Genomic DNA, 21791 nt, shown 5'->3' on the forward strand with positions numbered 1-21791 from the left:
ATACAGCCACCACTAGAGGGCGCTCACTACATACAGATTATACAGTCACCACTAGAGGGAGCTCACTACATACAGATTATACAGCCACCACTAGAGGGAGCTCACTACATACAGATTTTATTACAAGACCCGGAGGCTCATATTGCTATTCTCCTTCTTTACTCTGACCAATAGCAGCAAAGATAAAAAGAAAATATTGAACATTTGAACAGCCCCTCCCCATAGTCCCAGTATAACAGGCCACTCCGCCTGCAAATCCTCCTCTTTCTTTGCTGCTGACCGCAGAGATAAGTACCTGTGATATTTGCCTGTTTACTATTACTGTTATCTTATTGGTTTTTCCCCCTTTTTTTGGGGTTTTGTGGGATATTCTATTGTTTGCAGGTTGTTTTGTGGGATCTTCCCATTGCCTGATGCTGTGTATTTCCTTGGCCCAGCTCTGGTGACCCTGCTATTTCAGGAGTACCCCTGTGTGTCCGATTATCCCCTTTGGGGTTATCATCCCCTTCTGTCTGTCCCTTTTCCCTATCAGGGTTTTTACTTTTTGACATCTGACTGGTTTTCTCCCAGTCCTTTTCACTCTGCGCACTTCCCCTCGGTCTCCATCCCCCATCCGCTTCTCTTTCGCGCCGCGGCTCACCTCTGATCTTGCCGCCGGCGCTCCTGCTTGCCGCGCTTCGCTCCGCCCGAGATCTCGCGAGATCTCGGGCGCTTCCGCTTCCGGTTTCAGTGCGGCGCTCCGGAGTCTCGGCGCACACTGCCCTGCATCTGCTCTCCGGCTCCTGTGCTCGGCGGCCTCCCTACTACCGGCTCCTGTTTTTTTCTATCAGGTTTTTCTCCCCCACTCTAGTTCCTCTCCCTGGCTGGGGAAAATCCTCACCAGCGGAGTTCTTAGGGTAGGATTAGTTTTCAGATTAACCCCTTCACTACAGATATAGAGGCGGGCTGTGTGATTATGCCCAATACAGATCTCAGTGGGCAGGGCCCTATGGAAGAGGATATGCTTCAGGCTGATTTAACCCCTTCTGGGGACGATTGTGATACAGGGACGCCCTCTGCGGATCCTTCCCTGGTTTTTCAAAATACCTTATCCAATGCGATTGCTGCGGCTATGGGATCAATGACTTCGGTCATATCCCAGTCTATTGCCCAGGCCCTTGCCTCCCATCCAGCCGCCTCTACCGCCCCACAGCCCGCTACGGTTTCTAAACCAACCGGGCCAGGGCTTGCCTCCAGAACACGCTTGACTGGTGACGTTGTCTCCACCAATGTTGGCGCGCTGGGTTCGCGCAAGAGAGCCTGTACGCGTCAGGCAGAACATACGCGCAGGTGGAAAAGTGCTAGAGCACTGCAGGATACAGCTTCCGGCTCTGAAGTCGGTTCTGATGAGGAGGCCATAGATGACGCCTTTGAGGAGGCAGAGGACGACCCTTCCGGGGTCATAGATTCTAACCCCTTACCCGGGTGCAGCTCCATGGTTTCGGCAGCAGATGTGTCCTTGACGGACCCATCAGGGGAACCTCTCTTTGACCCGGATTCCCTACACCACCCTCGGTCAGCGGAGTGGTTGCCGTTGGAGCATGTCTCCAAGTATTTGGAGGCCCGCGTGCGTTGCCCCCTCTCCAAAGAGGCGCGCAACAAGCTTAGGGCTGAATGCCCCAGACCCATAATTCCCAACAGGGTTTGCGAGACTCCAGCGGTAGACCCCAAAATGACCCAATTCCTCACCAAATCTGGGTGGAATCCGAGGAAGGGTCTGGAGTCGGCCCTGCGTGCCTGTCAGGACAAGCTCCTGGACGTATTTGGCCCCCTGGCAAAGATTTTTGACCTGGCCGAGGCTGCCAAGGCCGAGGGTAAGCAAGTAGACCCTCTAGAGCTGCGCGAGTGGGTGCAGCGCGCGATTTGCGTGGCAGGAAACGTTAACACGTCCCTGGCCATTGAACGGCGCAAGGCCATACTTTTCAAGATTAAGCCTAAACTATCCAACTTGGCGCTTACCGAAGCCGGTAAGGAGGCCCAGGGCCTGCTGTTTGGCGAGTCTTTTATTAAGGACTTAGGACGGTTTGTCGGTGCTTTTACAGCACTCGATAAGGCCCAGAGTTCTATGAAACGGGTGTTTCAGGGGCCGTCTGTCCGGCCGTGCCCATTTTCAGTCCCGTACTACGGGCAGAGGCTCCTTCTCCCAGAGACCTGCGTTCCAGGAGCAGAGGCGAGAGACATCTTCCTTTTTCCCTTCCCGGGGAGGATCCTGGAGACCTAGAGGATACAGAGGAAACCCTGGTTCCAGACGACCTTATGGTAAGACCAATGCCTCATTTCAATTCTTTAACTGTTTGTGTAGGGGGCAGACTCCGGCTCTTTTCCCGAGCTTGGTCACGCATCACCTCGGACCGATGGATTCTCTCTACGGTCAGGGGTTTCCACATAGAGCTGACATCTTCCCACCTATCCATTCCGCCCCCACACCCGGCAGTGCTGTCGGTGGAGAACCGCAGGCTTGTGGACTCAGAGCTATCAGATCTCTTCCGCAAAGGGGCCATAGAGCCGGCTCCGGCATCTCCTGGTGCGATAATCAGCAACATTTTCTTGGTGGCGAAAAAAGGGGGCCAGCTACGGCCCGTCATCAATTTGCGCGCTCTCAACGCGTTCGTCAGGTACCGCCATTTCAAGATGGAGGGCATCCATCTCCTTCGGGACCTACTTCTAGTGGGCGATTGGATGGTCAAGTTGGACCTGAAGGACGCTTATCTTACCGTCCCTGTCGAGGACGCGTCCAGGAACCTTCTATGTTTCCTTTGGAAGGACAGAGTTTGGCGGTTTACATGCCTCCCTTTCGGCCTCTCTTCTGCTCCGTGGTGCTTCACCAAGCTGATGCGCCCTGCTATGGCCTGGTTACGCAGTCGGGGAGTTCGCCTAATCGTCTATCTGGACGACATCCTGATCATGGCACAAGATCATGCGGTGTTACTAGATCACCTTCGCTGGACGATGGATCTCCTGTTGGATCTGGGTTTCCTTCTCAATCAGGAGAAGTCCTGTCTCACCCCGGCTCGCGAGATGGAGTTCCTGGGGTTTCTGGTGGATTCCACGGCAGGGACTCTCAGCCTACCATCGTCCAAGGTTCGGTCCATTCGGAAGGAGTTGGGCAGAGTCAAGTCGTCCTCCCAGATCCCGTTGCGTCAACTAGCCAGGATCATAGGTCTTCTAGCGTCATCCATCCAGGCGGTCTTCCCAGCCCCACTACATTACCGGGCCCTCCAGCGTCTGAAGATTTTCCACCTCCGGAAGGGGGCTTCCTATGCGGATTGGATTTCCCTGGACGAGGAAACCAGGGAGGAGCTGTCCTGGTGGATCCACAATTTACAAGCTTGGAACGGCAAGGCTATTTTCGGTCATCGTCCGGACTTCGTGGTGGATTCGGATGCCAGCCTGTCGGGCTGGGGAGCTCACTGCGAGGGGATCTCAACCGGAGGCGGCTGGTCAGCGGACGAAGCGGGATTCCATATCAATGCGCTGGAACTGTTGGCAGGTTCGTTCGCAATCAAGAGTTTCACGAGAGACTCGGCCAAGGCCTGCATTCAACTTCGCATGGACAACGTGTCGGCGGTGCGTTACATCAATGGCATGGGTGGTACACGATCCACCATCCTCTCTCGGTTGGCGAAGGATTTCTGGGACTACTGTCTAGACAAGGAGTTGATTGTCTTGGCGGAATATCTTCCGGGCGTCCAGAACATTCGGGCGGATTGGAGCTCTCGATATCTCTCCGACTCCAGCGACTGGCAGTTAGATCCAGCGGTGTTCCGTTCCTTAACGTCTCTTTGGGGGCCTTGCTGTATCGACCTGTTTGCCTCCCGCCTGAACACGCAGCGGCCACGTTTCTACAGTTGGCGCCCGGACCCGGAGGCCGAAGCTGTGGACGCGTTCCTACAGGATTGGTCACGGGGCCTGCTTTACGCTTTCCCCCCCTTCCAGCTGATTCCCAGGACCCTGATTCAAGTACGCCGTCATGCAGCGGACCTGGTTCTGCTGGTCCCGTTTTGGACTTCCCAGTCGTGGTTTCCTCAGCTTCTGGAGATGATGATAGAGACCCCGTGCCTGCTCCCGACATCTCAGACTCTCCTCCGAGGTCCGAATCACCAGCTACATCCTCTTCTCCTGGACGGATCTCTGCGCCTGTTGGCGTGTCGAATTTCAGGGGACCCTGGGAGGTCCCGGGAGTTTCGGGAACAGCTAGGGTCCTTTTGGAGAACGCTTGGGCCCCAGGAACCAGAAGATCCTACAGATCTGCCTGGGGATCTTGGGATCGCTGGTGCGTGGCTAGGGACTTGGATCCCGTTTCGGCACCTGTGACGGAGATCTTGCACTTCCTATCTTCTCTTTTCGATCAGGGCAAGGCCTATCGCACGATCAGCCTTTTCAGGTCGGCCATTTCGGCGTCCCACCAGGGGTTTGACGGTACTCCTGCAGGGCAACATCCTTTGGTATGCCGTCTATTGCGTGGCTCTCGGATGTCTCGGCCTCCTAGACCTAGATTTTCGGCGACTTGGGACGTGTCTTGTGTTCTTTCTTTTCTATCTTCTTGGCCTCAGAATTCAGACCTGTCCTTACGGCAACTGTCGGCGAAGCTCGTCACTCTTTTCTGTCTAATCTCCTGCAAGCGGGTGTCTGACGTCCGGGCTTTGGATTATGATGCCCGCTCGTATACTCCGGAGGGGGTCTCCTTTGACATCTCTAGGAGGACCAAGTCTCACATACGCTCAGTCGCTTATCCGGCTTTCCCGGCCTCGCCTTCTCTCTGTCCGGTGGAATGCCTCAAGGAGTATGAAGCTCGCACTTCCCTTCATCGATCACGGGAGTTTTCTCATCTTTTCCTCTCTACCATTCGTCCTTTTGCCCCGGTGACCACTCCCACGCTGGCTAGGTGGATGAAGTGGGTCATGGAATTGGCGGGCGTGGACACTTCCATTTTTTCGGCGCATTCCGCTAGGGGGGCATCCGCTACCTCTTTGGCGGTGTCTGGCGCCAGGTTGGAGGACATTTTGAAGTTGGCGGACTGGTCCAGGGTGTCCACGTTCAGAGAATTTTACTTCCGTCCAGGTCCTCACGTTTTCTCGTCAATCATTGAGAATTTGTCTTAACTTTGAACTTGCAATATGAGCCTCCGGGTCTTGTAATAAAATCAGGTGATTTTCCTATTTCATGACGTAAAGTCATGATTTTATTAAAGACACGGAGGCGAGTATTGCCCACCCTGAGTTCCCTCCCTATGTGTATGTTTATTATTATGACTGATGTTTATTCTACACGTGTTATTGATTTGTTGTCATGCGCATGTTGATCTTAACTCTATGAGTTTTTCCTGAGTAGGTTTATCGCAACCAGTTGATTTTGGATACCTTGTCCCAATTTTGTTACTGTCATTTTCTGTTTTTCACCTTTTCAGGTTGAGACCGGCCCGGTGTGCGGTGTCTGTTGGTCTACGTCGTCGGCAGTTTGGTTCCGGCCGTTCGGTTGATGTGGACAGGACGAGGAGCATCCTTCGGCGCTGTTTCCGGCTCTTCTCGTTTCGCTTCCGGATGGAAGGCGGTTGTTGTTCCATGATGTTCTGGACTCTTGGTTTTCCGGTTCTGTTGCATGTTCGGACTTGAGTTACAAGAAAGAGGAGGATTTGCAGGCGGAGTGGCCTGTTATACTGGGACTATGGGGAGGGGCTGTTCAAATGTTCAATATTTTCTTTTTATCTTTGCTGCTATTGGTCAGAGTAAAGAAGGAGAATAGCAATACTCGCCTCCGTGTCTTTAATAAAATCATGACTTTACGTCATGAAATAGGAAAATCACCTGATTATACAGCCACCACTAGAGGGAGCTCACTACATACAGATTATACAGCCACCACTAGAGAGAGCTCACTACATACAGATTATACAGCCACCACTAGCCACCACGAGGGAGCTCACTACATACAGATTATACAGCCACCACTAGAGGAGCTCACTACATACAGATTATACAGCCACCACTAGAGGGAGCTCACTACATACAGATATACAGCCACCACTAGAGGGAGCTCACTACATACAGATTATACAGCCACCACTAGAGGGAGCTCACTACATACAGATTATACAGCCACCACTAGAGGGAGCTCACTACATACAGATTATACAGCCACCACTAGAGGGAGCTCACTACATACAGATTATACAGCCACCACTAGAGGGAGCTCACTACATACAGATTATACAGCCACCACTAGAGGGAGCTCACTACATACAGATTATACAGCCACCACTAGAGGGAGCTCACTACATACAGATTATACAGCCACCACTAGAGGGAGCTCACTACATACAGATTATACAGCCACCACTAGAGGGAGCTCACTACATACAGATTATACAGCCACCACTAGAGAGAGCTCACTACATACAGATTATACAGCCACCACTAGAGGGAGCTCACTACATACAGATTATACATCCACCACTAGAGGGAGCTCACTACATACAGATTATACAGCCACCACTAGAGGGAGCTCACTACATACAGATTATACAGCCACCACTAGAGGGAGCTCACTACATACAGATTATACAGCCACCACTAGAGGGAGCTCACTACATACAGGGCATACAGCCATCACTAGAGGGAGCTCACTACATACAGGTCATACAGCCATCACTAGAGGGAGCTCACTACATACAGATTATACAGCCACCACTAGAGGGAGCTCACTACATACAGATTATACAGCCACCACTAGAGGGAGCTCACTACATACAGATTATACAGCCACCACTAGAGGGAGCTCACTACATACAGATTATACAGCCACCACTAGAGGGAGCTCACTACATACAGATTATACAGTCACCACTAGGGGAGCTCCCTACATACAGATTATACAGCCACCACTAGGGGGAGCTCCCTACATACAGATTATACAGTCACCACTAGGGGGAGCTCCCTACATACAGATTATACAGCCACCACTAGGGGGAGCTCCCTACATACAGATTATACAGCCACCACTAGAGGTATCTCACTACATACAGATTATACAGTCACCACTAGAGGGAGCTCACTACATACAGATTATACAGCCACCACTAGGGGGAGCTCACTACATACATATTATACAGCCATCACTAGAGGGAGCTCACTACATACAGATTATACAACCACCACTAGAGGGAGCTCACTACATACAGATTATACAGCCACCACTAGAGGAGCTCACTACATACAGATTATGCAGTCACCACTAGAGGGAGCTCACTACATACAGATTATACAGCCACCACTAGACGGAGCTCACTACATACAGATTATACAGCCACCACTAGAGGGAGCTTACTACATACAGATTATACAGCCATCACTAGAGGGAGCTCACTACATACAGATTATACAGCCACCACTAGAGGAGCTCACTACATACAGATTATACATCCACCACTACAGGGAGCTCAGTACATACAGATTATACAGCCACCACTAGAGGGAGCTCACTACATACAGATTATACAGCCACCACTAGAGGAGCTCACTACATACAGATTATACAGCCACCACTAGAGGGAGCTCACTACAGATTATACAGCTATATACTGAATGTATAATGAGCTCCTCCTAGTGGTGGCTGCACATATTGTCACTTCGAGTAGGCAAAACAGTTCAGTTTGGGGCCCCATCGCGTGTGCCCGCCCTGTGTGTTTGTACATATTGTAATTATGATGTCCTCCATTCCCACACTGTATATGAGCCGGGAGGCAGAGACAGATCCTTCTGGTATCTGATGGTGTGTGCACGCTGTATTTCTAGCCCTTGCCTCTGCCGTGTCTGGCTGATGGGATTAGGTTCATGTGTGTGGTCAGGCGAGAGGAGAGGTAAAACGCTTTATGTTATGAAATGAATGTTAAGAAGGATCAGGATCTACAGCAGTCGGGACTAATCTCCAGAGAGAGGATGACAAAGGTGATTGAGGAGAGTGAGAGGCATGAAAGAAGCAGTGGAGGGTCATGGGGCTGAAGTCTTGGACCAGCAATGATATCCAGAATTACTGCTCTCCTCCAGAGACAGCACCTCAGCTTCCATGGGTGGTGTCTGGTATTGCAGATCAGCAGTATTGAAATGGACGAGGGCAAGCTGCAGTATCAGACAAAGCCTGTTTGTCTCATGCTGAGATCATATTATTGTGGATGTCCCACACTCCCCCAATGTCATCTTCTCACGGGTGTCTGTGAAGAACATTCTGCTGTTTCAGGTATGTGCATTCCCAGCACTCACCCCCACACCATCCTTTCCTCTAGTGTGACCACTGGGCCTGTGTTACTGAATGGTGCGGATACAAGAAGCCTAGCTTGCCCATTGATAGACGTTTCCCCCCCAGTTTCACTGGTATGACAGGAACCTCCTGGAACTGTGTATATGCTCCGCACCTCATGAATACAGCACTGCCCTCAGATCACACTTATATCATATGACCAGGAAAGCACAATTTTTGGCCCATTAAGTAGAATTGGTTCCTATTTTTCCCATTTAGTTCTCACCTGATATTTGTTGGTGGAGTTGAAAGGTATCTCGGCTACTTTCTTGTACTTTTCCCTCATCGCTTTGACTGATCCACAAGACAACTCGATGCATTTAAGAAGAGCGGACTCAGAGGCGTCCCCTGCTACATCCCTCTGTGAAGGAGGCAATCATGGGGTCATATACCAAACCATACACAGGCTTCTACATGGCGGCCAGTACACAACGACACCCACACTTTGGCACACAGCTCCAGTCAAGGTCACACACCTTCAGTACAGGAATGTTGTCATTGCCTGCTTTAAAGACAGCACGATTACACAGGGAAGCAATTCGAGCCAAGGCCACCCAGGTGAGCGAACTCTTGTCAAATGAAGTCCCTAAGAGAAGACATGGGAGGAGAAGGTTGTGGTGAGAGGACAGAAAAAGACATCTTGGGGAAAGTCAGTTTCTGCATGGTCCCAGACCTGACTGGTCCTCTGTGGTGTCAGCCTCATGGATCTGGTTGTCAAACCACATATGTGCCACAGTCATCCGGTTCTGTGTAAGGGTTCCAGTCTTGTCTGAGCAAATGGTTGATGTCGATCCCAGAGTCTCCACAGCTTCCAAGTTTTTCACCAGGCAGTTCTTTCGAGCCATGCGTTTGGCGGTCAAAGTTAGACATACCTGCCGGGACAAAACCATGCATATCCATTATACAGTGCATTTGGAAAGTTTCTGACCCTCTCACTTTTTTCACATTTTGTAGTTGCGGCCTTGTGCTAAAATAAAATAAAAATAAAAGTTTCCCCCATCAATCTGCAGTCAGTAAAACTAAAATTTGCATGGACATAAGTATTCATCCCTTTGATCTGACGATTGACATTTAGCTCTGGGGCCTCCCACTTGTCTGGATCATCTCTGAGATGTTCTACACCTTGACTGGAGTCACCTGTGGTAAATTCAGCTGATTGCAAATGATTTGGAAAGACACCAGAGGTCAACCATCACTGTAGCCTCCACCAATCTGAACTTTATGGCAGATTGTCCAGAAAGAAGCCTCTCCTCAGTAAAAGACACATGAAAGCTGCCCGGAGTTGTAAAAAAAAGCACCTAAAGGACTCTCGGACTGTGCGAAACAAGATTATGAGGAGACAGGGAGACCAGTCGGGGTGGAGGGAAACCTGAATGGAGCAAAGTACAGAGATATTCTTAATGAGAATCTGATCCAGAGCTCTGGACCTCAGACTGGGCAGAAGGTTCACCATCCAACAAGTCAATAACCCTAGGACCACAGCCAAGACAACACCGGAGCAGCTTAGGGACAACTCTGTGAATGCCCTTGAGGGGGCCAGTCAGAGCCCTAAACCCAATGGAACATCTCTGGAGAGACCTGAAAATGGCTGTCCACCGACAGCCACGTCCAACCTGACAGAGCTTAAGAGGATCTGCAGAGAAGAACAGCAGAAAATCCCCAATCCAGGTACAAACCTTGTTGCATCATCTCCAAGAAGATTGGAATCATTGCCAGAGGGGCTTAAACTAAGTCCTGGGTAAAGGGGCTGAAGACTTATGTTCTGGGTAAAGGGGCTGAAGACTTATGTCAATGTGAGATTTTAATTTTTCCTTTTTAGTAAATTAGTAAAGATTTCTCACCTTCTGTTCTCACTTTCTCATTATGGGGGATTGAGTGCAGAATGATGGGGGAACTGATGGGACAAGGAGCGAGAGAACAGAATGTGAGGAAAGTGAGAGGGTGTGAAGACTTCCTGAATGCACTGTGTAAGCATCTGTGGGGTCTGATCACCCAGCACCAATGCACGGCACTCTGTGTATATGAGAGCGCCTCTCTGGACCCCAGGTTAAGTTGGGAATTGCAGCACAGTCCATTCAAGTGGATTGTTAAAAGTTGTGATTCCAGGACTAGGTTGGGCTGGATGCTGTTCACTAAAATGTAGAGTTGTGGCACTTAACCAAGCAGTTTGGCCCCTTTCTTTTAGGGGCCCAGGCAGTCAATACTTCAATATCAGTGACACTGAAGCCATGTCTATAGAATATGCCTTTCTATATGTTACCTTATACAGTGATACTCCCCCTTCTCCGTATCATCATATAACTGGGCCGACAATGTTTCCCAGAAAGCCCTCCACAAATACTCTGGGGCTCCAGGGAACCGGGTAAAGGGTTCCCCAAAATATAGCAAGATCTTAAGCTCTACCAAGAGTCTTGTACATTTCATACACGTATATGCTGTGACAGTCAGAGGTCCCCAGTACTTACAGTGACAGTGGCCAGAAGCCCCTCTGGTACGTTAGCCACAATAATTCCGATGAGGAAAATGACGGCCTCCAGCCAGGAGTACCCCAAAACGAGAGAGAGTATGAAGAAGCTGATTCCCAGGAACACTGCCACACCGGTGATCAGATGGATAAAATGCTCAATTTCCTTGGCTATTGGGGTCTTTCCGACTTCTAGACCCGAAGCCAATGTAGCAATGCGGCCCATCACTGTCCTGTCCCCTGTGGCAACGACCACACCACGGGCTGTACCTAAAAGGTCATCAGTCAGGTCAACAATGAGATTTCTAAAAGTTCTCTCCTATTTTCATATTACATTTATTGCATGGCCCTCAGATCATGGGAATGAGGAGATCCTGTAGCACAATCCCAGTGCATGGATTATGCTACCAGATTTTGGAGTATAAGGTGGACCCCTGAGGTCACTATATGAATTATCCTATTCATTATTTCCCAGAAACTTACTTTTTTTGTTTTCATAGAAACATGGCTGAAACTCTCCAACACAGCCTCTCCTGCGAAAAACTCCAATTTACCCACAGTCCCTGTCCAGACAGACATGGTGGAGGTGTTGGCCGGCTGCCTCCGAACTCCTGTCTCACTTCCTCCTTTGGCCGTGCGCAATAGTCCTCCACAGCCACCCACAGAGACACACACACACTAGACCTTGTCTTCACCCACCTCTGCTCCCCATGTGATCTCTCAAACTCCCCTCTCTGACCACAATCTACTTACATTCACAAACACTCTTTCAACAACTGGCACTCCAGTCTATAAACACACACTCTCAAACATCTTTCTATTCACACACTCTCTGCCTCACCGCTGTCCACCATACCTTCCCTTCATGATGCTGACTGCTGTTTTCTGACTCATCACTTCAGCTCATGACTCAGTCGCAGAACTTGTCAAATCAACTGACAACCCTGGCACACTCACCAGACGAAAACTGAGACACCCTTGTAGAGTTTCAGAACGATGCTGGAAGAAAACCCACTCCAAGGAAGACTTCATCACATACAAGCATTTCTCAACTTTAAGTCTGCATTCACTTCTTCTTATATCTTCTCTCTCCCACAATTCTAAACAATTGTTTAATATCTTAACACTCTACTCCGTCCCCCGGTTCCCCCCCCCCACACCCCTCATCTAACACTTTGCCTCATATTTCAAACAAAAAATCGACAACATCACAGAAAGCTTCAACCAACAACTCCCTCAGCATCTGAGGGAACTACTCAGTGTTCATCCCACATAACCCAATTTACCACCATCATTGAGGAAAAGCTTTCAACCTTAATCTCTAGATCACACCTCACCACCTGTGCCCTTGACCCAATCCCATACCTTTATGCTTATATCAGCCCTGACCCATCTCTTCAACCTGTCCCTAACCACTGGAGTATTCCTTTCTTCTTTTAAACATGCCATCATCGCACCCATAATCAAGAAGCCTTCCCTGGACCCTTTATCCATCTATCGTCCCATACTCACATTTGCATCAGAACTTCCAAAACAACATGTCCACCTTGAACTGTCCTCCCTCCTCTCATCTCACTCACGTTTTGATCCACTACAACCCAGCTTCCATCCCAATCACTCCACTGTAACCACCCTAACCAAAGTCACCAATGATCTGCTAGCAGCCACAGTTAAACTCCATTACTCTGCCATTCTCCTTCTTGATCTGCCCCCTGCCTTCTAGATCACTCTGTCATTATCCTTCTTGATCACTCTGTCCTTATCCTTCTTGATCTGTCCTCTGCCTTCTAGATCACTCTGTCCTTCGCCTTTGACATAGTTGATCACTCTCTCCTGTGTCAAACCCTCTCATCCGTCCGCATCAGAGACCTGGCCCTCTCCTGGATTTCCTTGTATCTCTAGCCGAACATTAATTCTCCAATTCACAAACCACCTCCTCATCATGCCCTCTCTCTGTTGGTGTCCCTCAAGGCTCTGTACTCAGTCCCTACTTTTCTCCATTCATAAATTCATCCTGAGACAGATCATAGAGCTCCATGGCTTCCAATACCACCTCTAGGCTGATGACACTCAAATTTACCTCTCTGGCCCAGATGTCGCTTCCCTTCTATCCAGAATCCCAGCATGTCTATCAGCTATATCTTCATTCTTCTCCTCCTGCTTCCTAAAACTCAACCTGGAGAAAACAGAATTCATCATCTTTCCCCCATGTCACTCAGCCCACCTACCAGACCTATCCATTACAGTTAATAGCACCATGCTTTCTCCAGACTCACAAGTCTGCTGCCTTGGGATAACATTTTATTCTGTCTTTCATGCCATACACACAACCCTTACCACCTCCTGCCGCCTTCAACTCAAGAACATCTCTCATATTCGCTCTTTCCTCAACCCTCAGTCAACTAAAATGCTAAAGCATGCCCTCATCGTCTCCTGCCTGAACTACTGCAACTCTCCTCTGTGGCCTCCCATCTGGCACCCTCACACTGCTCCAATCTATCCTCAACTCTGTTGCCCGGTTAGTCCACCTCTCCCTTTGTTTCTCCTCTGCCAATCTCTTCACTGACTCCCCATTGCACGGTTAATTCAGTTTGAGATACTAACAACTACATATAAGGTGTCCTCAACCTGTCCACTCCTTACATCTCTGACCTGCTTTCCGGATACATCCCCACACGTAATCTCTGATTCTCACAGCAACTCCTTTTTTTTCTCCTCTCATCTGCTCCTCACACAATCGTCTACAGGATTTCTCAACACATCAGACTCTCCCACAACATCCAAACCTTCAAAAGCCACCTGAACACTCACCTCTTCAGGAATGTCTACCACCATACAGCCACAAGAGCAGCCTTCACCGTCACCTACTGTCTCCTCCCCACTTCTCTTGTAGATTGTAAGCCCTCACAGGCAGGACCCTTGCCTCCCATGTACCAGTCTGTTAATAAGGTCCCACCTACTGTACTTGTTTTTGTCCTTGTTTTGTTTTATATTATGTATACTTTTAGATGTACAGCACCGTGGAAGTAATGGTGCTTTAAAATAAATATTAATAATAATTCATTATATGGTGTTGGTAGCTCGAGGTGGACATTGCGTGAACATTGTAGGGATCTTTAACCCCATTAGAGTTAATGGTTGTAAGCAAAGACTGGTCAGAGACATGTAGGAGGATCCTCACTAGGGATCGACCGATTATTTTTTACCGATATTATCGGCCGATATTGAGGATTTTGACTGTTATCGGTATCTATTTTGCCGATAATTCGATAACGTATTGTGAACACAGATCGCTCTCCGTGTTCCCTCAGCAGCACAGGGGAGAAGGAAGCAGTGTCTCCTCCCCCTGTGCTGCTGCTGCCACCAGTGGGAGGACAGGGACAAGAGAAGGGGAGGGGCTGTGGCCACTGCGCCACCAATGAAGATAACTCTCATTCATTCATATACAGGAGGCGGGAGCTGGCTGCAGAATCACATAGCCGGCTCCCGAACTCTATGACAAGCAGCTGCGATCTGTGGTAGTTAACCCCTCAGGTGCCGCGGATCGCAGCTAACGCTCATGGAGGTCGGGAGCCGGCTATGTGATTCTGCAGCCCCCCAAGCCCCCCAGTATTAATCATTGATTGCGCAGTGTGCCCCCCAAGCCCCCCAGTATTAATTATTGGTTGTGCAGTGCGCCCCCCCAAGCCCCCCAGTATTAATCTTTGATTGCGCAGTGCGCCCCCCACCCCAGTATTAACCACATTCGTGGCGCAGTGCGCCCCCCCCCACCCAAGCCCCCCAGTATTAATCATTAGTGGCAGTGGCCACAGGGTCCCCTCTCCCCTCCTCCTCCGATCGGAGCCCCAGCAGTGTAATGCTGGGGCTCCGATCGGTTACCATGGCAGTCAGGACGCAATTAAAGCCCTGGCTGTCATGGTAAGCTCCATGCTGCTGTGTGCACAAAGCACAGGGCAGCAGGGACAGTGTGAGGTCCTATTCACCCTGATGGAGATCTATCAGGGTGAATAGGACAAGGGTTCTAGTCCCTAAGGGGGCTAAAAGTTAGTTCAAAAAATGTAAAAAGAAAAAAAACACCAAAATATTAAGTATAAATGATAAAAAAAGATTTACCCAAAAAAAAATATAATACACGTTAACAATAAACATTCATTTTCATCAGGATTTTTTGATTATTTTCAAAAATGAAAATTCACATAATATTGGTATAAATTATCGGCTATCGGCCTAAAAGTTCACAAATTATCGGTATCGGACCTAAAAAATCAATATCGGTCAATCCCTAATCCTCACGTATGATACTGACCACATGTAGTTTCCATATACAGCTTTGTGTTTGAGCACCTTTAAGCTTTCCCTACAGTAGCCCAAAAAAAATTCATACTAATCTTCTAGTAGATTGCCAAGAAAACTTTTTGCTAGTCAGCTATTCTGCTTTCCACTGACTTCTCATGCTATGTCAACCCCAATAATGATGGCCAAAGCTTGAGCAAAGTAATGTATTACCTTCTACGCAATTAGTGGAGAAGAAAGTGATGTTACGTGTCTCAAGAGGGTTATCATGAGTGCAGTCGGGGGACCTGGTCTGGGGCTCAGATTCACCAGTCAAGGAAGAATTATCGACCTGAAGTAGTAGAGTAAAACGGTGGAAGGAAAAGAAAAGATTTTGAGAAGAAATTAATGAGGAAGAGAAGGAGAAGAAATATGCAAAGAAACAGAAAAAGTGCTTAATTTGAAAAGGGAATTGAAGATAAGTCACATATGTATGGTGGAACCAGTGTAGAGCATAATGGAAGCTTCTCATCCACTCAATAGAAGTTCCCTTGATATAGGTGTTATGCAGTCTGACAATTGTCTTTTCCAAATAATAGTGAGGAACTGTTAAGAAGACAATCTCTTTGTTATCCCAATAGCTGCCATTGTGCAACTTGATGTGTTACTATTGAGCTCTTACTACAACTACTCATACAAAGATTTCAGGAAAAGCTCCTCAATGCTGTCTGCTGAGGAATGAATGCAACCATTCTGGAAGAGCTTAACCTCAAGAGATGCTCCTTGGGATTGTGCAATGATACTATTGGTGATCATTGTGTATTATGACTCACTTTACAACCATGTGCAGAAATGATCCTGAGATCGGCTGGTACGCGGTCTCCACCTTTGATCTCCACCAGGTCACCAACCACAACTTCCTCAGCGTTCAGTTGCATTTTCTCACCTTCTCGGATAATTAAAGCTTGCTAGGAGAAGAAACAGACAGTAATCATTGGTGAGTATAATGAGGAAATGTATGGACTAGGAGGAAGGCTCTACAGACACGGAGATGTGATTATGGCGAGAGGGTACAAAATATGGAATATGACTGGTGATTTAAAGGGAACCTGTCAGAAGATTTGGGCAGCAAGAAATACTATGTTTTACTCTGAAACGCTGCAGGATTATGGAGAGAAAATTCAGAAAGGCGGGTTTCTGTCAGCTTCTTCCTGCCAGACTTAATTGAAAAGTCTCTCCATTTACACAGACTAGGAGAGACCTGTCAATCAAGCCAAACAGGAAGAAGCCGCAGACTCTTCCCCCCCATGCCCAGCATTTTCTCCCCCATGCCCAATCTGTTTTTCACTGTGCTTGGACTCTTTCTTCTCATCATGGCCAGACTCTACTTCCCATGCCTGAATTCAACTTCCTGTGCCCAGACTTTCCACTCTATGCCTGGAATCTTCTCCCTGAGAATGGACTCTTTTCTTCACACCTGGACTCTTCCCTGTACCCAGACTCTTTCACCAAACCTGGACTCTTCCCACCATTCCCAGATTCTTCCACCATGCCAAGACTCTTCTCACCATGCCTGGACTCTTCTCATTATGGGCAGAATCTACTCCCTGTGCCCACACTCTTCTCACTAAGCCTAGACTCTTCTCACCATGCCCTGACTATTCTCACCATGACAAGACTCTTCTCACCGTAACTAGACTCTTGTCCTTGTGCCCAGACTCTTCTCCCCATAGCAAGACTCTTCTCTCTCTGCCCAGACTATTTTCCGTTTGTCTAGACTCTCCTCATCATGGCCAGACTCTACTCCCCAAGCCTGTATTCAATTCCCCGTGCCTGGACTCTACTCCCTCAGGTCAGACTCTTATCACCAAGCCTAGAATCATCTCACCATGCCCAGACTCTTCTCATCATGTCCAGACTCTTCTAACCATGCCTGCCCAGACTCTTCTCACCATGCAAAGACTCTTCTAACCATGCCTGCCCAGACTCTTCTCACCATGCAAAGACTCTTCTCACCATGCAAATACTCTTCTCACCATGCAAAGATTCTGCTTTCTGTGTGCAGATTCCTCTCATAATGCTCGGATTCTTTTCTCCATCTCCAGACTCTTCTCACTGTGCCCAGAATCTTTTCACTGTGCTTGGACTTTTTTTCCTGTGCCTGGACCCTTCTCTCTATGCCTAGACCAGGCATCCTCAATCTGCGGCCCTCCAGCTGTTGTAAAACTACAACTCCCACAATGCCCTGCTGTAGGCTGATACCTGTAGGCTGTTCGTGCATGCTGGGAATTGTAGTTTTGCAACAGCTGGAGGGCCGCAGTTTGAGGATCCCTGGCCTAGACTCTTATCCCAATGCCTAGACTCTTGTTATCACGGTCAGACTTTAGTTACTCCCCATTTCTGGACTCTTCTCCCTGTACCAAGAATCTTCTTACCAAGCCTAGACTCAACTTACCATACTCTTATAACCATATGAAGACCCCTTCTTACCTTTCCTAGATGCTTCCCACCATACCCAGTCTCTTCTCACCATACCCAGAATCATCTCACCATACCCAGACTCATCTGACTGTGCATGGACTCTTCTTCTTTGGTCTGGGCCCTTTCTCTATACCTAGGTGCTTCTTCCTGTGCCCAGACTCTTCTCATCAAGCCTAAATTATTCTCACAACACCCAGACTCTTCTCATCAAGCCTAAATTATTCTCACAACGCCCAGACTCTTCTCATCAAGCCTAAATTATTCTCACAACGCCCAGACTCTTCTCATCAAGCCTAAATTATTCTCACAACGCCCAGACTCTTCTCATCAAGCCTAAATTATTCTCACAACGCCCAGACTCTTCTCATCAAGCCTAAATTATTCTCACAACGCCCAGACTCTTCTCATCAAGCCTAAATTATTCTCACAACGCCCAGACTCTTCTCACAACGCCCAGACTCTTCTCACAACGCCCAGACTCTTCTCACAACGCCCAGACTCTTCTCACAACGCCCCAGACTCTTCTCACAACGCCCAGACTCTTCTCACAACGCCCAGACTCTTCTCACAACGCCCAGACTCTTCTCACAATGCCCAGACTCTTCTCATAACGCCCAGACTCTTCTCTCCATGCCCAGACTCTTCCCACCATGCCAAAACCTTTCTCACTATGCCCAAATTTTTCTCACTATACCCAGACACTTCTATCTGTGCCCAGACTCTTCTCACCATGCTCAGACTCTTCTTACTGTACCCAGATTTTTCTCCCTGTGCCTGGACTTCTCACAATGCCTAATTTTAACTCACCATGTTCATACTATTCTTTCTCTGCCCTACTCATTACTAATCTACCTTTTCCTGACATGCTGCGGCCTTCTAGAGTAAAACATAGGGCCAGATTTACTAAGACACGTGTTCCATAAGCCAGGCTTAGTAAAAATTTAGATGGGGTAAGATGTGCCACATTTATTAAGAGACATGCACCTCTTAATAAATTTGTTCCATCTTGGGCTGTCCATGCACCACAAACTGAAATCTACACTGGCTATTGACTAACACAGATTTTCACTATATTTTAAGATAGTTTTCAGTTTGCCTGATGAGGCCCACCCCTTCTACTAAGCCCCACCCACTTTTTTGAAACGTGGCATGAGTGGCATAAAATACCAAAAAGTGGAAAATGTTTTTGCAAAACACAGTGACTTTTGTATGCCAGTTTTCCCATTCAGCTGTAATACATTTCCCCCATAGTTCTTTGTAATGAGGGAGTCTTATAATTTCATGGCAGGTTCCCTTTAAGGAGTCACACACCTGGGGCACCATGTTCTTGAAAGACTCCATGATCTTTGAGCTCTTGGCCTCTTGGTAGTAGGAGAAGCAGCCGGTGATGATCACCACTGCGGCCAAAACGATTCCGAGGTACAGCTAAAAGAAGAAGAAACACCTCTAAAATCTAGAAAGAAGTCGTCACTCTTGTTGTCAAGGAACCATCACCAGAATTAGGCCATCACATTGACATCTTCAGGATCCTTCTCGGTCTCAGCTTTGCACAAACCTTCTCCCGATTCTCGAAAACCACTGACTTTACATAACCTTTTGAGCTGACCTTAATGCTCCATGCAACCATCATGAGTACAACTTGAAGCTTCTGGGACCCAATGCACAATCTGTACCCCCTCGACCACCACCTACCGTGTGCCATTTATAATACTGTTGTTTTCTTATGTGACACAGAGGCTACTCACAGGGTGCCACTGCTACCCCTGCACCCCCTACAGTTATGTCCCTGGCCGTCATGTTACCCATCTACACACAACTACATGGTTGGAAGATCAATGCAGAATGATAAAGTTGGCTGTGTCCTGGGATTGGCTCTACTATTCACAATCTCCTCATTTCTGTCTGCACAATGCCAGTCTGCAGAAATAATGGAGACAGATAGGTTTATTGTTATTACAGACTCAGGCCGCACCATTAAATGAATGTATGACCTAGTTTATAATCCATGCTCTCATGGTTACATTTGGCTAGGGGGGCACTAATAGCAGATTTGCTGTCGCTGGTGCAGGTGGCATTTTACCGCACAGCATTTGATTTTTACGGCTCTAGGATTTATAAGGTATGCAACATGCTATATACAAATGTGTATCAGGTCATACATAGAGAATAGGGGCCCCACAGCAAGGGTCATAAGGGGCCTCTAATTTGGTGCTGGTGGACACCACCGCAATCTTACCCACTGTTTGTCCTGATGCTGTCGGGCCCGTAAGGGGGGCTCTTTACACAGTTTCTCAAAATCCATTAAAATAACAGATAAGACCAAACCTAACTGGGTTCCCTCTCTGCAGGGGCCACATATCATCCTCACAAGCTTCCTCCGAGGCCCATGCACCCTTGACATCCAGCACCTTATCAGTATATCATTGTAGACATAACTCACATTGTCCCTTGATGGTTCGTCCTCTGTACCCGCTAAGATACCGTACGCCAGAAAGCAGAGAATGGCGCCGATCCACAGCAGGATGGAGAATCCACCGAACAGCTGGCGACAAAACTTGATCCACTCAGGTGTGGTGGGTGGTGGAGTGAGTGCATTAGGACCATCTCTGGCCAGGATCTCAGCTGCTTTACTGAGTGTCAGCCCCTAGGGAATAGAAAATGGTCCATGTGATGGAGGAAACGACATGAGCTTCTCAGCCTCATCTTTGTAGCATCAAGTATGAAGCACTGACCTGTACACAGTCCGTGTTGTATTTTCGGCACACTTCTTCCACTGACATTTTGTGCTCTGTCTGCAAACATAAGAGAAAGTTAGTGATGGGCAATAATGGGCACACTATGTCCCTGATACTGGGGGCAGACTAAGAGTTCCACGGGCCCAACTGCTCAGACTAGTGACCTCATCATGGACACCATTAATGGGGCCAATGGTCTGACCACTCAGCCCATTCCTACAAAGCCTGATGATGATGTCCTGAGCTCAGGAGATCCCCACTGCATCTCAGGTGAGTAATATGATGGATAATGGGAGTGCTCAATCTATGGGCAAAGAACTGAAGTGAACTCTACACCCAACAATCCTAACAGAAGATTATGAGGAGCTCAGTACGCACCATGGATACTTCTTTCTTGAGATCATCCAATTCTCTTTTTGCTGCAGCAGCCTTGTTAGTGGATTTTCCATCTTTATTGTCCTCTGTGGTGGCCACCCGGTAACTGTCTGACCGGCCATACTGCAAAAGAAGAAAAGGAACTGACATTTTAGTAATAGAAATCGCAGACCTCGAAGAGCAGAAAAACAAATGAGTACATCTCACCTAATGGCGATTTTTTGATGTACAGAAAACAGCACTGTAGACTGTGACGCATATAGAGGAGAAAAACTCCAGCATCAATTTCCAACAGAAACTGCAGCTTTTTTATGTCCATTATAAAATCCAGTACAGGTACATACACTGCTTACATGTTTCGGGCACCAGGTTTGCCCTCACTCATAGCTGAGGGAGATAAAATAACTCCCCTCTATATATACACACAAGACATGCAGGATACTGCTGCCATGTGGACACCGCTGTTCTGTTCTACACAAAAGCTTCATGATAAAATTCCCAGGACACTGACACCATGTGGGCACAGCTCTTCGATTCTTCACAAAGGCTTGGTGATAAGATTCCCACATGGCTGCAGTATCACCAAGCCTTTATGTAGAATGGAAGAATGGTGCCCACATGGCTGCAGGGTCCTGGGAAACTTATCACCGAGCCCTTGTAAAGAATCGGAGAGCGGTGTCCACATGGCTGCAGTGTCCTGGGAAACTTATCACCAAGCCCTTGTGGAGAATCGGAGAGCGGTGTCCACATGGCTGCAGTGTCCTGGGAAACTTATCACCAAGCCTTTGTGGAGAATCGGAGAGCGGTGTCCACATGGCTGCAGTGTCCTGGGAAACTTATCACCAAGCCTTTGTGGAGAATCGGAGAGCGGTGTCCACATGGCTGCAGTGTCCTGGGAAACTTATAACCAGGCCTTTGTGGAGAATTGGAGAGCGGTGTCCACATGGCTGCAGTGTCCTGGGAAACTTATCACCAAGCCCTTGCAAAGAATCGGAAAGCAGTGTCCACATGGCTGCAGTTTCCTGGGAAATGTATCACCAAGCCTTTGTGGAGAATCGGAGAGCGGTGTCCACATGGCTGCAGAGTCCTGGGAAACTTATCATCAAGCCCTTGTAAAGAATCAGAGAGCGGTG

At 48.2% G+C, this 21791-nt stretch overlaps 1 protein-coding gene across 1 annotated transcript in view; it reads right to left on the reverse strand.

Annotated features, from left to right (window-relative positions):
• ATP1A3 (ATPase Na+/K+ transporting subunit alpha 3) overlaps nt 1-20773 on the reverse strand; it is a 45051-nt gene extending 24278 nt beyond the window's left edge. The window contains exons 1-9 of the mRNA XM_044282653.1: nt 20662-20773; nt 20281-20340; nt 19989-20192; nt 15901-16035; nt 15302-15419; nt 10797-11065; nt 9005-9203; nt 8808-8917; nt 8558-8692 (exon numbers count right to left, since the gene is read on the reverse strand). Coding sequence (XP_044138588.1) covers nt 8558-8692; nt 8808-8917; nt 9005-9203; nt 10797-11065; nt 15302-15419; nt 15901-16035; nt 19989-20192; nt 20281-20340; nt 20662-20664 — 1233 coding nt within the window. The 5' untranslated portion in view covers nt 20665-20773. The remainder of the gene's footprint in view (nt 1-8557; nt 8693-8807; nt 8918-9004; nt 9204-10796; nt 11066-15301; nt 15420-15900; nt 16036-19988; nt 20193-20280; nt 20341-20661) is intronic.
• Nucleotides 20774-21791: the final 1018 nt, after the last annotated feature.

This window comes from Bufo gargarizans, chromosome 2 (genome assembly GCF_014858855.1).
Source record: "Bufo gargarizans isolate SCDJY-AF-19 chromosome 2, ASM1485885v1, whole genome shotgun sequence".
NCBI classification, from domain to species: domain Eukaryota; kingdom Metazoa; phylum Chordata; class Amphibia; order Anura; family Bufonidae; genus Bufo; species Bufo gargarizans.